General features: G+C 39.9%; 1 protein-coding gene across 1 annotated transcript in view; it reads right to left on the bottom strand.

The window, feature by feature from the left end:
• Positions 1-11369, bottom strand: part of LOC120046585 (protein bicaudal C homolog 1-A-like) — a 70081-nt gene extending 58712 nt beyond the window's left edge. Inside the window, exon 1 of the mRNA XM_038991951.1 lies at positions 10988-11369. Coding sequence (XP_038847879.1) covers positions 10988-11180 — 193 coding nt within the window. The 5' untranslated portion in view covers positions 11181-11369. The remainder of the gene's footprint in view (positions 1-10987) is intronic.
• Positions 11370-15277: the final 3908 nt, after the last annotated feature.

Here is a 15277-nt window from a genome sequence, read left to right as displayed (position 1 = left end):
ACATTTTTTCATACCCTTCCCTAGATCTGTGCCTCGACACAATCCTGTCTCAGAGCTCTATGGACAATTCCTTCGACCTCATGGCTTGGTTTTTGCTCTCCAAATCATGTCCAATCAATTTAATTTACCACAGGTGGACTACAATCAAGTTGTAGAGACATCAAGGATGAGCTCAATTTTGAGTCTGAATAGTTATGTAAATAAGTTCTGATTTTTATTTGAAAGAATTTAACAAACATTTCTAAAAATCTGTTTTCTCTTTGTCATTATGGGGTAGTGTGTAGATTGATGAAGGAACATTTTTTATTTAATCCATTTTAGAAATAAGGTTGTAACGTAACAACATTTGGAAAAAGTAAAGGGATCTGAATTCTTTCCGAATGCCCCAGGAAGACCCAAGCCCTTATTGTGTTCCTGTCCAGAACGCAGACTGCTGTCATCTCCAAATGGCTCCTTTTCACAGGGGAAAAAAGTATGTGCAGTTGCCAAGCAACTGTGAAATAATAAATACATAAACAAACTCCCAGATGTGTAATGTTGCAGTGGAGTTGACATAGTGCCAGTACTGGACTCAGTTACCAAGGTCTTCAGGTTGAGAAAATAATATGATACAGAGCTTACACAACTCACAACTCAACATCCGTAAACACTAGACAGTTTAAGACATACCACATAAACAGTTAAAAATAAAACACACAAATAACAAAATTGTTCCTTTTTCCAACGATAAATACAAGTCAAATAAGGGCAATTCCACAGTGACGGAATTTCTCTGACTTTTCACTTAAAAAAAAAAATAAAAAAAAAGGTATGCCAAACAAAAACCAATGATTTCAAAAAGTTTAACAAACTATACAACTCTATGCACAATGACAACTTTGAACAATTTAAAGTAAGAAAAATAAATTACTGGAAAAAATGTGCAGATACGTTTTTCGAACAGAATTACAGTAAAATCTCCCTCAGTTTTATTCTGTTATCAAAGTTATCTGCACAGTTCCTGTAAATGTGTTTTTGTAAAATCTTCTGTGGAAATTGTTAAAAGTACTCCTTGTCCATAGAGTTGTATGGTTTGTTAAACTTTTAAAATCAATGGTTTTTGTTTGGTATACATTTTAAAGTGAAAATCTGAGTTTCAGCGTAATTCCATTACCATGGAAATGCCCATAACATATCTACAACCATTGAGTCAGTCTGTTGGTTTAATTGCTAAATAAAAGTTAAGATAATCTGATGCAGGAATGCGTTATCACATCCTGGGTATTTTCCCATTTCACCCCCATGTGTGAATTGTGAGCGAGTTGTTGCAAACTTTCCAGAAACATTTCACAACCTGAGCATTCCCCTAGTACCTGGTATGTAGTGTGAGATCTGGCTCCATCAGAGGGGCTGGAGGAGTGTGTCTCACCCCAAACTTCTTGTTTTGCATTTTATAGCAGCCGTAAACCAGACAAAATGTAAATCTGCACTTTGAAGGTGCAGAAGAAAAAGGGCTTTGAGTGAAGTAAAAAAAAAAAAACAGGTATTCATTTCACCTCATTTAGTTTCAGAAGCAAAGAAATGGGTCAGAGAGCTCGAGTCAAGTCAGACCATTGAAATACAATTCCATGTTTTATTTTCATGAGTAAAGAAACTAAATTATATTAGAGGATCTTGAACGCTTCATTATGCTTTGGAGAAAGGAATTCACTGCATAAGAAAAGTTGAATATAATTGTATCACCATTTTTCAGAAAAGGTTGGAAGAGAGGGGAACTACAATATACAAAAGGCACAGATCCAGATAAAATAACAGTATGATTAGAAAATCAATTAAATCATTTTTAATCACATACCGTTTTGGCATAATGTATGCTCCCCACAATGTTGAGAAGCACAGCATGCTGTTAAAGCTCCAATTATTTTATTCTACTATGGTATATTTTAGGTTTACACAACTTTCTTTGAGCTCCCTCATGATCCATTACAGTAATGTCCACAGTAAACACCACTTAAAATAGCCCATTAGTTTAATAGTATATGACTTTGGACCCTTTCAATGTCTGACAGTATGTGGTTCTGGAGGTTAAAACAACAGGCCTGTGTTCTCCTGCAGTAGAGAGAGAGCCCGGAGCACATTCCCCACACCACACTCACTTCCTGTCAAAAGCTCTTACTCAGCACCAAGGAGGAAGACAAGAATGGGGGCCTGTATACACACGCACACTCCACACTGTTTCAAGACAGAATGTGGACATGTGCAGCAGAGAGGAGACATACCCTTTTTCGGTATTTTGACCCAGTTTGTGAGTCTGCCTTTTTCCATACAGAATGTTTTACATACGAGCTCAGCATCAACGTACTCTGTTCCATTCCTATTGGGCGAGAGTGGGTAATGTTGCAGGGCATGGACTACTTGGTGTCACTGTACGGTTAGTTATTGTCACAGGCTTTGTTTTTTCCCATTTATGTTTTGAGGTTGGACTTTAGCACGTATAGCTCATTGGCCCGTGGGGCGCACCGACTTGTCACCTCGTTAGTCAGTGTGTGTTACACCTGTGCTGGTTGCCATCTCATTGGTGGGAGGGTATTTCACCTGTGCTGGCCTAGGTGCTGTTTAAGAGTGGCTGGCCCAGGGCTCCAATTGTCTTGAGAGATGTGGAAGGACAACACCTTTATTTGGCTCTCCCTATTTTGATTTCTAAACAAACAATCCTTTATCCAAATCCCCTGGTTTCGTTTTGCTTCCTGTCTTTAACTTGTGTTTTTCTTTTGTTTGCCTTTTCTTGGGCAAATTTAGTGGGCGCTCAGTGGACACCGCCAAGAGTGAACAAAAAGTTACAGTTCATAAGGAAATCAGTCAATTAGGCCCTAATCTAGGGATTTCACATGACCGGGAAGACAGATATGCATCTGTTGGTCAAAGATACCTTAAAAAAAAGGTAGGGGTGTGGATCAGAAAACCAGTCAGTATCTGGTGTGGCCACCATTTGCCTCATGCAGTACGACATCTCTTTCGCATTGAGTTGATCAGGCTGTTGATTGTGGCCTGTGGAATGTTGTCCCACTCCTCTTCAATGGCTGTGCCACGTTGCTGGATATTGGCAGGAAATGGAACACGATACACTCGATCCAGAGCATCCCAAACATGCTCAATCTGTGACATATCTGGTGAGTTTGCAGGACATGGAAGAACTGGAACATTTTCAGCTTGCAGGAATTGTGTACAGATCCTTGCGACATCATCATGCTGAAACATGAGGTGATGGCGGCGGATGAATGGCACGACAATGGGCCTCAGGATCTCATCACGGTATCTCTGTGCATTCAAATTGCCATCAATAAAATGCAGTTGTGTTCATTGTGCGTAGGTTATGCCTGCCCATACCATAACCCCACCGGCATGGGGGTACTCTTTTCACAAGGTTGACGTCAGCAAACCGCTCGCCCACACAATGCCTTAAATGTGGTCTGCGGTTGTGAGGCCGGTTGGAAGTACTGCCAAATTCTCTAAAACAATGTTGGAGGGACAGCTTATGGTAGAGAAATTAATATTAAATTCTCTGGCAACAGCTCCGGTGAACTCTCTCGTGACATCTGTGGCATTGTGTTGTGTGACAAAACTGCACATTTTAGAGTGGCCTTTTATTGTCCCCAGCACAATGTGCACCTGTGTAATGACCATGCTGTTTAATCAGCTTCTTGATATGCCACACCTGTCAGGTGGATGGATTATCTTGGCAAAAATGCTCACTAACAGGGATGTAAACAAATTTGTGCACAAAATTTGAGAGAAAGAAGCTTTTTGTGCATACGGAACATTATCTTTTATTTCAGCTCATGAAACATGGGACCACCACTTTACATGTAGCTTTTATATTTTTATTCAGAGTAGATTGGTAGTTTGTGACCAGAGAACCATAAAAACATGTATTTATTTTTTACTTCACACCACATTCAAGTTCTTCCTGCACCAAAGTACTTGAGGTAAGGTGACCAGATTTTGGAAATGAAATGCAAAAAAAGTTGTTTGGAACAATAAAGCTATCCATTTTCACTTTTATTAATTATAGCACAGATATGTACTAACCCATCCACAGTTTTCATTATCTTATCCTTTCTAGTAATTATAGAATCACCCATGTTTTGTAGCCAATGCTGAGCATGTTGTTCATGTGGTTAAAATGTAGCCCATCACTGATCAAACGTTCTCAGAAGGTCTCATAAGGTCTGAGCAAACGAGTTTTACATGCAAATCTGATTGAACACAGGGTTAGATTATTTAAATATCAGCCTCAATTTAACTTTGAGTTGCTTTTTTCATTCTGAGGGCTAATCAGTGACATTTCCACCAAAATCGGGGACTTACCCCGGAAATCAGGGATGTCTGGTCATCCTAACTTGAGGGCTGCAGACAGTTTGACACCTTACAATCATTAACGGATTTAAAATGGGTAATGCCTTTACAGGCAATTTGAGGCATTTCAATATGACCATGTCATTTTATTTAGAAGTAGGGCACCAAAACAAATTGTAATAATCTGTAACGGAGGTTCTCCACGGTCGGGGGACTTATTTCTATTCAACTCATTATTTCCCATAATTCTTCTGAAAAATAATCTGATCCAAATTGGTAGGGAAAATATGCCACATAGGCCTAAACAGTGTTAGTGGGTATTTCCTTCTAATGTGGTGATGTACAGTGTAGTCATCATGATGTTTCTGGGTAACTGTTTCTCTCCGACAACAACCCCTACTCTCCTCCAACTTAAAATCTTACACACTCCCTTCAGCTCAAAAACTCTGATACAGATAGCAGGGGAAACAGACAAAACAGAGGACACTATAAAACGTATATATCCTCAGCCCCACTTACAGTATACACGTATCAATTCAGTTAGAAGTGATATAATGCCTCTCATAGTAAAAACAGTCTTAACATACAGTAGATCCATGTGTGTGAACGTGCTGGAGAATATATGCATTTCAACACCTCATGACTATCTGGAACAACAGATACTGGCTTAATGGATTTTATAGGGAGGATTGGAAAGAAGTCACACTGCAATGCAAGCCAAGAGAGACCTATGTATAGCTATTCAGATAAGATGTCTCATTACTTCACAAAATAAAAACCCACACACATTCCTAACAGGTGTTTTTTTTTACTACTCTAAATGAAGACTTCCAAAACTTCTCAAGACTGGAGGTTGAGATGGGAAGAAATGTTGTTGAGCACCTTTAAAACATTAGCAAGGCTTTATACAGATCCTTGTCCTTTTGCATAGTGCAGGTTACACAAGTTTCAAAGCAAGGGAGTCCATAGATACGGTCACAGACAATAAAACCTGGAGTAAACATATACTGGAAGTTCCCACACAATGATTTCATTATGGGTCAAACTCTGGGCTGTGTCCACTTCAGGACAGAGTCCCACATCAACAAAGCCCTCTCCTCTAATGAAAACAGAGCCAGATGTTACAACGCTGAAGTTAACATGTAAGGACCAATCAGAGCATCCTAAACAGGCTTGGAGGTACATATACAGTGCATTTGAAAATTATTCAGAACCCTTCCCCTTTCCACATTTTGTTACATTACAGCCTTATTCTAAAATTGAGTCAATTGTTTCCCCCTCAATCTAATCACAATACCCCATAATAACAAAGTGAAAACAGGTTTTTAGAATTTTTGCAAAATTACAACAACAAAAAATATTCAGACCGTTTGCTATGAGACTCGAAATTGAGTTCAGGTTTGCATTGATTCTCCTTGAAATGTTTCTACAACTTGATTGGAGCAATGAGGTCGAAGGAATTATCCATAGAGCTCCAAGACAGGATTGTCGAGGTACAGATCTGAGGAAGGCTTGGTCACCTCAGGGAGGTGGCCTCCTCAGGGAGGTGACCAAGAACCCGATGGTCACTCTGACAGAACTCCAGTTCCTCTGTGGAGATGGGGGAACCTTCCAGAAGGACAACCATCTCTGCAGCACTCCACCAATCAGGCCTCTATGGTAGAGTGACCAGCGGAAGCCACTCCTCATTAAAAAGGCACATGACAGCCCGCTTGGAGTTTGCCAAAAGGCACCTAAAGGACTCTCAGATTCTCTGTTCTGATGAAGCTGAGATTGAACTCTTTGGCCTGAATGCCAAGCCTCACATCTGGAGGAAACCTGGCACCATCCCTACGGTGAAGCATGGGGGTGACAGCATCATGCTGTGGGGATGTTTTTCAGCAGCAGGGACTGGGAGACTAATCAGGATTGAGGGAAAGATGAACGGGGCAAAGTACAGAGAGATCCTTGACGAAAACCTGCTCCAGAGCTCTCAAGACCTCAGACTGTGGTGAAGGTTCAATTTCCAACATGACAATGACCCTAAGCACACAGCCAAGACAACGCAGGAGTGGCTTCGGGACAAGTCTCTAAATGTCCTTGAGTGGCCCAGCCAGAGTCCGGACTTGAACCCAATCTAACTTCTCTGGAAAGACCTGACAATAGCTGTGCAGCAACGCTCCCCATCCAACCTGACAGAGCTTGAGAGAATCTTCCGAGAGGAATGGGAGAAACTCCCCAAATACAGATGTGCCCAGCTTGTAGCATCATACCCAAGAAGACTCGAGGCTGTAATCGCTGCCAAAGGTGCTTCAACAAAGTACTGAGTAAAAGGGTCTGATTACTTATGTAAATGTAATATATTTCAGTTTTCTATTTAAAAAAAGGTTTTTGCTTTGTCATTATGGGGTATTGTGTGTTGATGAGGGGGGGGAAACGATTTAATCAATTTTAGAATAAGGCAGAGGCATAACAAAATGTGGAAAAAGTCACGGGGTCTGAATACTTCCGAATGCACTGGTTAATTGTGCATATATTAAAAAAAACACAAGGATAATCTTACTAATGTTAAAGAAAGGATGTCTTAAAAAAAATTGACAAGCCCCATGGGATAGAGTACATCCTGGAACTCCTAGATAAAGGCTATTGCTGTTTCACGGTTGAGATTGTATGACCACTCACCCTGAACCACTTAGAGATTCTCAATTGGATTGCCTTAATTCCTTGCATCCTTTCCTCCCCTCCTTTTTGAAAAAGGTGAAAGGTAATCGAGGAGGAAACAAATACACTTGTATAAAATGAAAACTATCCTTTTCCACTACGGCAAATTATGGTTAGAGGTGGAATCCTCAAATACACGTGTAACGTGGTAAAAAAAATAAATGTAACTAGTTGTGCTAGACATGTTATTGATAAAACAACAAGTAATGTAAATGTATGCATGCTTTTCTCCTGAGAGTACAACAGCTGTTTCAAAGGTGGTGTGGCGGATTTCAAAATTATTCCACCAGAGGCGGCACTCGAGGAGAGGAGCAAACTCCTCCGTTTACCTATTAACTAATTGACATGCTCATACATATGGCGACCACTTATCGGTTTCCGGGTCAAGGAGGAAAAGAAGAAGGGATGAGTTGAGGAGGATTGACTTCTCCCAATTGAGAAAAGGCCAATGACTGACCAGAGATGGAAACAAAGAGTAATATTCACTTCATGCCATGGGCTGAATGTTAACATGGAGAATTCCTGCCATGGTCATAGAAGGCACTAGAAAACAACATGTTAAAAGAGATTGTGCACGCACACACACGCACAACGTTGCATACAGTATGTCCGGCAGACTTGGGTTTAGGGACGGCCTCTTGTTAAGTTGTTTTCCTGGAAAAGGCAGGGATGACATGGAGTTTAAGGAATGCAGAGCAGCGTAGCAGCAACGGGGCCACAAACAGGTGGAGTTGAGCTAGCTGTGAGTGTGTGTGTGAGTGTGTGAGTGTGTGAGTGAGTGAGTGAGTGAGTGAGTGAGTGAGTGAGTGAGTGAGTGAGTGAGTGAGTGAGTGAGTGAGTGAGTGAGTGAGTGAGTGAGTGAGTGAGTGAGTGAGTGAGTGAGTGAGTGAGTGAGTGAGTGAGTGAGTGTGAGAGAAACAGAGAAATGGGGGTTACTTTAAAACCAGCTGCCATAATTCCTGTATACAAAAGACAAACTGCATATTTTCTTTTAACCAAAAAAAGAAAACAAGGCCATTAAATTCAATTAACAAAGAGTGCATCCTCAAAATCCTCAGGCTCGCCTAATTAACCTAAAACTGTTTTTATTTAAACTTCAAAACATAATTTAAGAGCAGGTTTGATAACTGTGCTCCAATTAAACAATGATTTTTATTATAACGTCCACCCAAACAGACCTGGATTATATTGGGCACACTCATACACCGAGGAGAGGCTTAGAGCATGAAACATTCATCGGAGATTAACTTGTTATAATCAAAAGAGTACCGTAATGAAAAAGAAAATAATCAAGGGATAGTAGAGCAAACAGAATCCCACTGACTAGATATCTTCATATCCAACAGGATAAGAAAGAACAGTCATGACACACTAAGACATGGGTTGTCTTGTGTCAAGCTGAATATGAACCCCCTTGTTTTGTATGATATTATTTGAGTTTTCATGGGTTGTTTTCATTGGGTTGATCATCTCATATCTTGTTAATGTTCCCCGTATGGTCTCCTTTGGCTGTTTCTCCAGCTGATGGCGACTCACTATCTTCATGTGGGATTGATAAAGAATCTTCTTCAGTTACATAACGCTGGAATCTTCCTCTACAAGATTGTGTGTTGCAATAACGGATGATGATCTCATCCTTTACACACTCCTAGGGACATCTCATTAGAGACTGACCACACACAAACCTGACAGTCATGTAACTGTTCACTGACATGACAGTGACAGAGATTGATGATTAGATAGGAGAGTGAAGGAAACGACCACCACCTGGAAAACTATAACATTGGATGCAGGTCCGCTTTGTATCTCAGCCAGATCTATGATTCTAGGTTTGTACAGTACAGCAAATATAGACTATATGATCTATTAACTAAAATGGTCTTCATAGACACTTTTAATGAGGTTTAATAAGCATTAAGAAAAACGTAGGCTTTTAAAATGGTGATGCTACCAATGACCAGGAAATATTTCTAGGCTAGTTTGATCTCATTAAGGGGTCTTACTGAGAGAAGTGTTTTCGCCAGCTATTGAGGAAGGTAAAACTTGAGTCATCACCATAACACACACTTGCTCATAGCGACTCCTATTGGTTGAGTCGTGTGCATGCTCCTCAACTGCTGACCACAGCACAAACATTATTGATGCATGTGTGCTGACCATAGCCGTGGGAAGTAGTTTGGGTGCGGGGTTGCTGCGATCGTTTTTCTGAGGGGGTGGGGTAGAGCTGTAGAAACATTACTGAAGACGTCTATATATCGGTCCGCTAATACAGGACTAGTAAAGGCCAAGTGCACTACTTTTTTGAAAAAATTGAAACTAAATGTATTCTGAACAAAAATATATAATACAACATGTAAAGTGTTGGTCCCATGTTTCATGAGCTGAAGCAAAAGTTCCCAGAAATTTTCCATACACACAAAAAGCTTATTTCTCTAAAATGTTGTGCACTCACAAGTAACCCGGACGAAGCTGGGCCAATTGTACGCCGCCCAATGAGTCTCCCGGTCGCAGCCGGCTGCAACAGAGCCTGGACTCGAACCCAGAATCTCTAGTGGCACAGCTAGCACTGCGATGCAGTGCCTTAGAATACTGCGCCACTCGGGAGGCCCCAGCATTTGTAACTTGGGTCTGATAATTATCTGTACAAAACAGTTAATCTGATAGTACTTGTGGAATATACAAATACTTGCTTGATGTTTTCCAGGTTCTTGAAATACTTTGCAAATGCAACTTACTTCTATGTGAAAACTGAAATGGTCTACTCTTCCTTTTCCATTTTAGTAGATGCTCTTATCCAGAGCAACTTACAGTAGAGTGCATACATTTTCATACTTTTTCGTACTGGTCCCCGATGGTAATCAAACCCACAATCCTAGCATTTCAAGGGCCATGCTCTACCAAATGAGCCACATCATCGTCACAAACCACTTGATGTCTCAATGTACTCAAATATTGTATTGTGCATTGTTATTCTTCATGGTGATGGAAAGTCTATGGGTACAAACCTACATGACCATACAGTAGTGTACATTTGCATTAAGTGGTTTGTAAGGATGGTAAATTAATACTGCACAAAAAGTGTTGTTTGATCAAGAAATATATTTAACTTAATGTGGATGTTGTGTCTTTGCCCATAACTTTACACCTTTTGAAGTAAATTTTTGAGGAATTATTTTGATTCTGTCTGTCATTCTAATGGTATTCAATCGCAGAGAAAGGGACAGGGCAACAACTCTTACAATTCCACCTATTGAATCCTGCAAGATACTGTGGATATGCAGATTTTTTTTGTTGCTCCTGCTACAGACTTCTACATCAGTCTGCTAATACTAGTAAAGGCCCAGTGCACTACTTTTGTGAAGAAAAATAAATAAATATATATATAATTTTTAACAGGGGGTGTTGCAGCACCCTCAGCACTCCTACTTCCCGCGGCTATAGTGGTGACCGTGACCACACGTAACAATGCTAAACTTCAGTCAGAATGAAATAACTAGTATTGCATAAACTATTGTACCGTGTCTATAAAGTTTGTTTTAATGCATGTAATATTGATTGAGGCAACGTTCTATATTAGACTATATGCCCATCCTAGGGGGGAAAAAACTACGATATGACATTGATTATATCTCAATACCATCCCAGTAGAAAACACAAATGTCAAGTTGCTTTCTGTGGTCAAAAGAAAGTACAAAGAAATGTTTCAAATTATGACAAAAAAAATATGCTGGACAGTCTAACGGCAGGATACGCTACAAAGTCAAACATAGGCCTACAAATTACTGGACAAGAAAATAAGCAACTGAACGTGAAGGAAAAAACTACAAATACCATATGAAGGGTAAAACAGTTTTTGGAAGCATAATGTTGGCATCGTTCCCATTCTCAAACAAAGGAATGTTTTAACATTTTGCAAAACATGGCAAAAATATTTCTGTATTTGTTTCTTTACCTAATAACATGATTTCCAGTTTCTTGCGGTCCACTCGAAATCTCTCCTCCGTCCACTCCGGGTCTGGTAAGGCATGGGGTCCGCTCAAGTCATCCTCGGAGCCGGGGACCGGGGAGTCAATACTACACTCGCTATTTGAGCCCTGGTCCGACTGTTGCAAGTATCCGCTCAGAGAGTCGCACTGGGCAGCCATTGCGCTGCACAGCAACGTTTCCAATGGCCACTGCGTTTCGAAAAAAATGTAAACTACCACGTTGTGGATTGTAAAACCTACTTTCCCTTATTTATCTTTCACTTTGAGATTTTGTCCAGCCTCATTGTTGCGCAGTGACTTCTTCCTCGACCGTTTCCTCGAGCCCCTCTGTTTTCCCCATTGAGTGGCGGTTTGCGGAGTCTAGAACACAAGTAAAGTTTCAGGTGTCAGACACAACTCGAAGATGTGGGACTCCTCCCAAATGTAGTTTCTTTAACATGTACTATTCCTTCCTCTCATTTGTCCCAATAAACAGGTTTATTTTCCATTGATCCAGGTTTATCCGACAAAAGCAACGTCGCAACAAAAAAAAAATCGTTTGAAAATGTGTAATGAAAACGGAAGATAGGTATAGGAGGAATGTTCTATAGATCGACAACATTTGTATTCGTTCGGCAGGGGTTGATTTTCTTTTGTCTAACTTTTTTCATTGCGACAAATTATGATGTAAACGGTGTTTTCGAATAAATTAGGATTGCCGAATAATTTTGAAGGTACGCAGGTCACATGATGTCAACAAGTATCCTACCCTAACTATAAAGCTCCACTCCACATTTAATTCTAAGGGATGGATTGAAATTTACAGAATGGTTACCTGGAGAAAAATGGTGGCGGGTCATGCTTTTTCAATTTCAATCAAGGGGAGGATTTAGTATTTTTTTCAATCTAGTTCAGGGGAGGGTCGTGTAATTTGTCATTTATTCTCAGTGTTTTAGAATCAGTTACTAATTAGGCTATAAATTGATGTGTGCTCGATGTTGCCCCTCATCTCTGATTCTCAGCTGGTTCTGCAATATCAAGTGCGCCTATAGGCTATTTCGTGTGTTCTCAATCAAGTGATTCATTGCCTATATGCTATAGGCTACGAAGTGCATGCTCGGGAAAAGCACAAAGCAAAATTATATTTCTATTGTAGCTGCTGGGATGGTGTAAATGACACAAGTCAATTAATATTCCAACTCTAAACCCTGCTCTGCTCTTGCTGATCAAAAACGATGTGGTGTGCTGCCTAACCATTGGCTGCTGTGTAGGCCTATGGTGGCAGTTCAGGAGGAGAGTCAAAGGCTTCTTCTGAAAAACATTTTTGATTAAGGGCTAGTACAGAAAATTCACTCTCTTGCGTGCGGACTAGCCTATTGCCTAATGTTCAGTTTGAGAAGGAGAGCTTGAAGATGAGGAGGACCGAAGGTCAACTTTGATAGCTTGTTACTACTATAATTTATTTTATTAAAATCAATAGGTTTCTTGCCCATGATGTATTTATCAGCGTTATTGACCTCACAATAAGCCAGATTCGAGTAACTTACATTTTGGTGCTGAAACATGAAGCAGCAGCAGCTGTGCCACAATCAATCTGCCTGTTTGACAGATTCAATTAGGATATAGCCTGCTATATCCATAGATGTGTAGGTCAATTCCGCCACCCACCATGCACTCTTTAAATACCTGACCTCCGTGTCAGTGAAGGGCTGTAAGTTAAAAACAAGACTCAAATTGATGGGGTAATGCCTATGTCATAGGCCTACCTTTTATTAAAGAAAATGGCAAAAAGCCTATGCCTTGTTAGCTTAAGATTTTGAAGAAAATAAAACGGATCCGATTACACAAAGTGATCAATAACAGTTATTTAGGGTGGCAGGTAGCCTAGTGGTTAGAGTGTTGAGCCAGTAACCGAAAGGTTGCTGGATCGAATCCCTGAGCTCACTAGGTAAAATTCTGTTATTCTGCCCTGAGCAAGGCAGTTAACAACCCACTGTTCCCCAGGTGCTGTGGATGTAATTAAGGCAGCCCCTTGCACTTCTCTGATACAGAGGGGTTGGGATAAATGTGGAAGGCACATTTCAGTTGAAGGCATTCAGTTGTACAACTGATTAGGTATCCCTTTATTTGGTCCGCGATGCTTTATGCTAGAAACATGTCTATCCATGCTGGCTTTTGCGGGCAACCTGAGACATGAAACAGATAGGTGGAAGGGCATACAGGCTGTAGCCAATTTATTATTGAGCAATTTACCTAAATGGGTAAAGGAAACCTTTAACAACTACTTAATTTTTATTCGACAGTAAACATGTTTCCATCCACAGCTTGAATGTGAGGAAAATCATACTGTATAAATCATGACAGCTGTGATGGAAACAGGAAGTTTCAGTACAATTTTATAAATGCTGACAGATCATTTGTTAAATCGACATAGTAGGAACTTTTTGTATCAGTAAAATTAACTATATGAGAAATGGTGGTGGAAACACCTTTATGCGCAAATATTGATATAACAACCATCATATCAAAGTAAATTTGGAGTCATGCGATGATATGGTGGGGTGTGGTCCTCCCACTATAACTCGGTAAACCATACAGTTTATTAGGCTACAGATTAAATAAATGAGGATGAACTTCACAGGGTGGTGAAAGTGCACAGTGATCTTGATGCTCCTTTCAAATAAATATCAACAGGTTTATTCTGGTGACAGGATGATCAATGCTTGACTGCTGTTTGACAAATACAAATATTCTTGCTCTTATCCATAATAATCTCATCACGTAGACTAGAGTGCACGTGCCAAGACCAGAGTAGGCACAACTTGCTATTTAACACAACAGTTTTTGTGACAAATCTATTGGTAGAGAGCGAACAGTCTTGCGACATGCAGGAGACCTGGTTCAAACCCAGTTAGTCACAAGAGCAAGATTAAATAGGGAGGGGAAAGGCTATCCTCAGGAGGCCTATGACAGGGCTTGTCAAAAAGTATTCAACCCCTTTGTTATGACAAGCCTAAATAAGTTTGGGACTAAAAATGTGCTTAACAAATCGCATAATAAGTTGCATGGACTCATTCCGTGTTCAGTAATTGTGGTTAACATGATTTTTGAATGACTACCCCATCTCTGTACCCACACATACAACTATCTGTAAGGTCCCTTAATTGAGTAGTACATTTCAAGCTTGGATTCAACCACAAAGACCAGGGAGGCTGTTCAATGGCTTGCAAAGAAGGGCACCGATTGGTAGATGTTTTAAAAATAAAAAAGCAGACACTGAATATCCCTTTGAGCACGGTGAAGTTTTTAATTACACTTTGTCATTACAAAGATACAGGCGTCCTTCCTAACTCGGTTGCCGGAGAGGAAGGAAACTGCTCAAGGATTTTCACCATGAGGCCAATTGTGATTTTAAAACAGTTACATGGTTTAATGGATAAGATATCAGAAAACTGAGGATGGATAAACAACTCCACAGTATTAACATAAATGACAGTAAAAAGAATGAAGCCGGTACAGAATAAAAATAAATAAATTTGCAACAAGGTACTTAAGGGAAACTGTTAAAAATGTTGCAAAGAAATTAACTTTTTGTCCTGAATACAAAGCATTATGTTTAGGGAAAATCCAACACATCACTGAGTACCACTCTACATATTTTCTATGGGATTATAATGATGACAGAATTACGTGAGTTTTTATTTAGAATTTTGTGGTTGCACATTGAGATTCGTGGTTCCAAGGCAAGCCAGTGATTTGCTTATCATGTGAAATATAATGGTACATTTCAGACAAACTCCAGGTACAGCCATTACATTGACAGTGACTAGTACGTTAGCTAGCTGGCCTCTGACATTTATCCTAGCTTTACTATCAACTGGCTAGCTTCATCAGGCAGCTTTATATGCGAGGTGAAAACGAATATATTTGCTAGTTAGTTAACCATCTGATTGATGAAGCTGATTATAAATGCCATCAGCTAGCTAGATGGCTACATTTAAACTGCCGGGTTAAAGCTGGCTAGCTATCTAACTCCCGCCATCATCACTGCAGTGTAGCTAATGTTAGCTAGGTTTCTAGAAAATAAAATAAAAATATTTGAAGCTATATTTTAAAGACTTGTTACTAACTTTTGAACACTTGTCAAACTACTTCATTCTACTGTCTGTTTATTGAATAATTTGTGACTGAAAAAGTTGTTAAGAGAAATGCCCCTCCGAATTTCATTTCAAATAGACTATTAGGCTGGTTGGGTATCATGTGGCTGATCTGTATAA

This window comes from Salvelinus namaycush, chromosome 4, assembly GCF_016432855.1.
Source record: "Salvelinus namaycush isolate Seneca chromosome 4, SaNama_1.0, whole genome shotgun sequence".
Classification (NCBI taxonomy): Eukaryota; Metazoa; Chordata; class Actinopteri; order Salmoniformes; family Salmonidae; genus Salvelinus; species Salvelinus namaycush.
The sequence above is the reverse complement of the archived record's forward strand: the minus strand, read 5'-3'. Positions and strand labels throughout refer to the sequence as shown.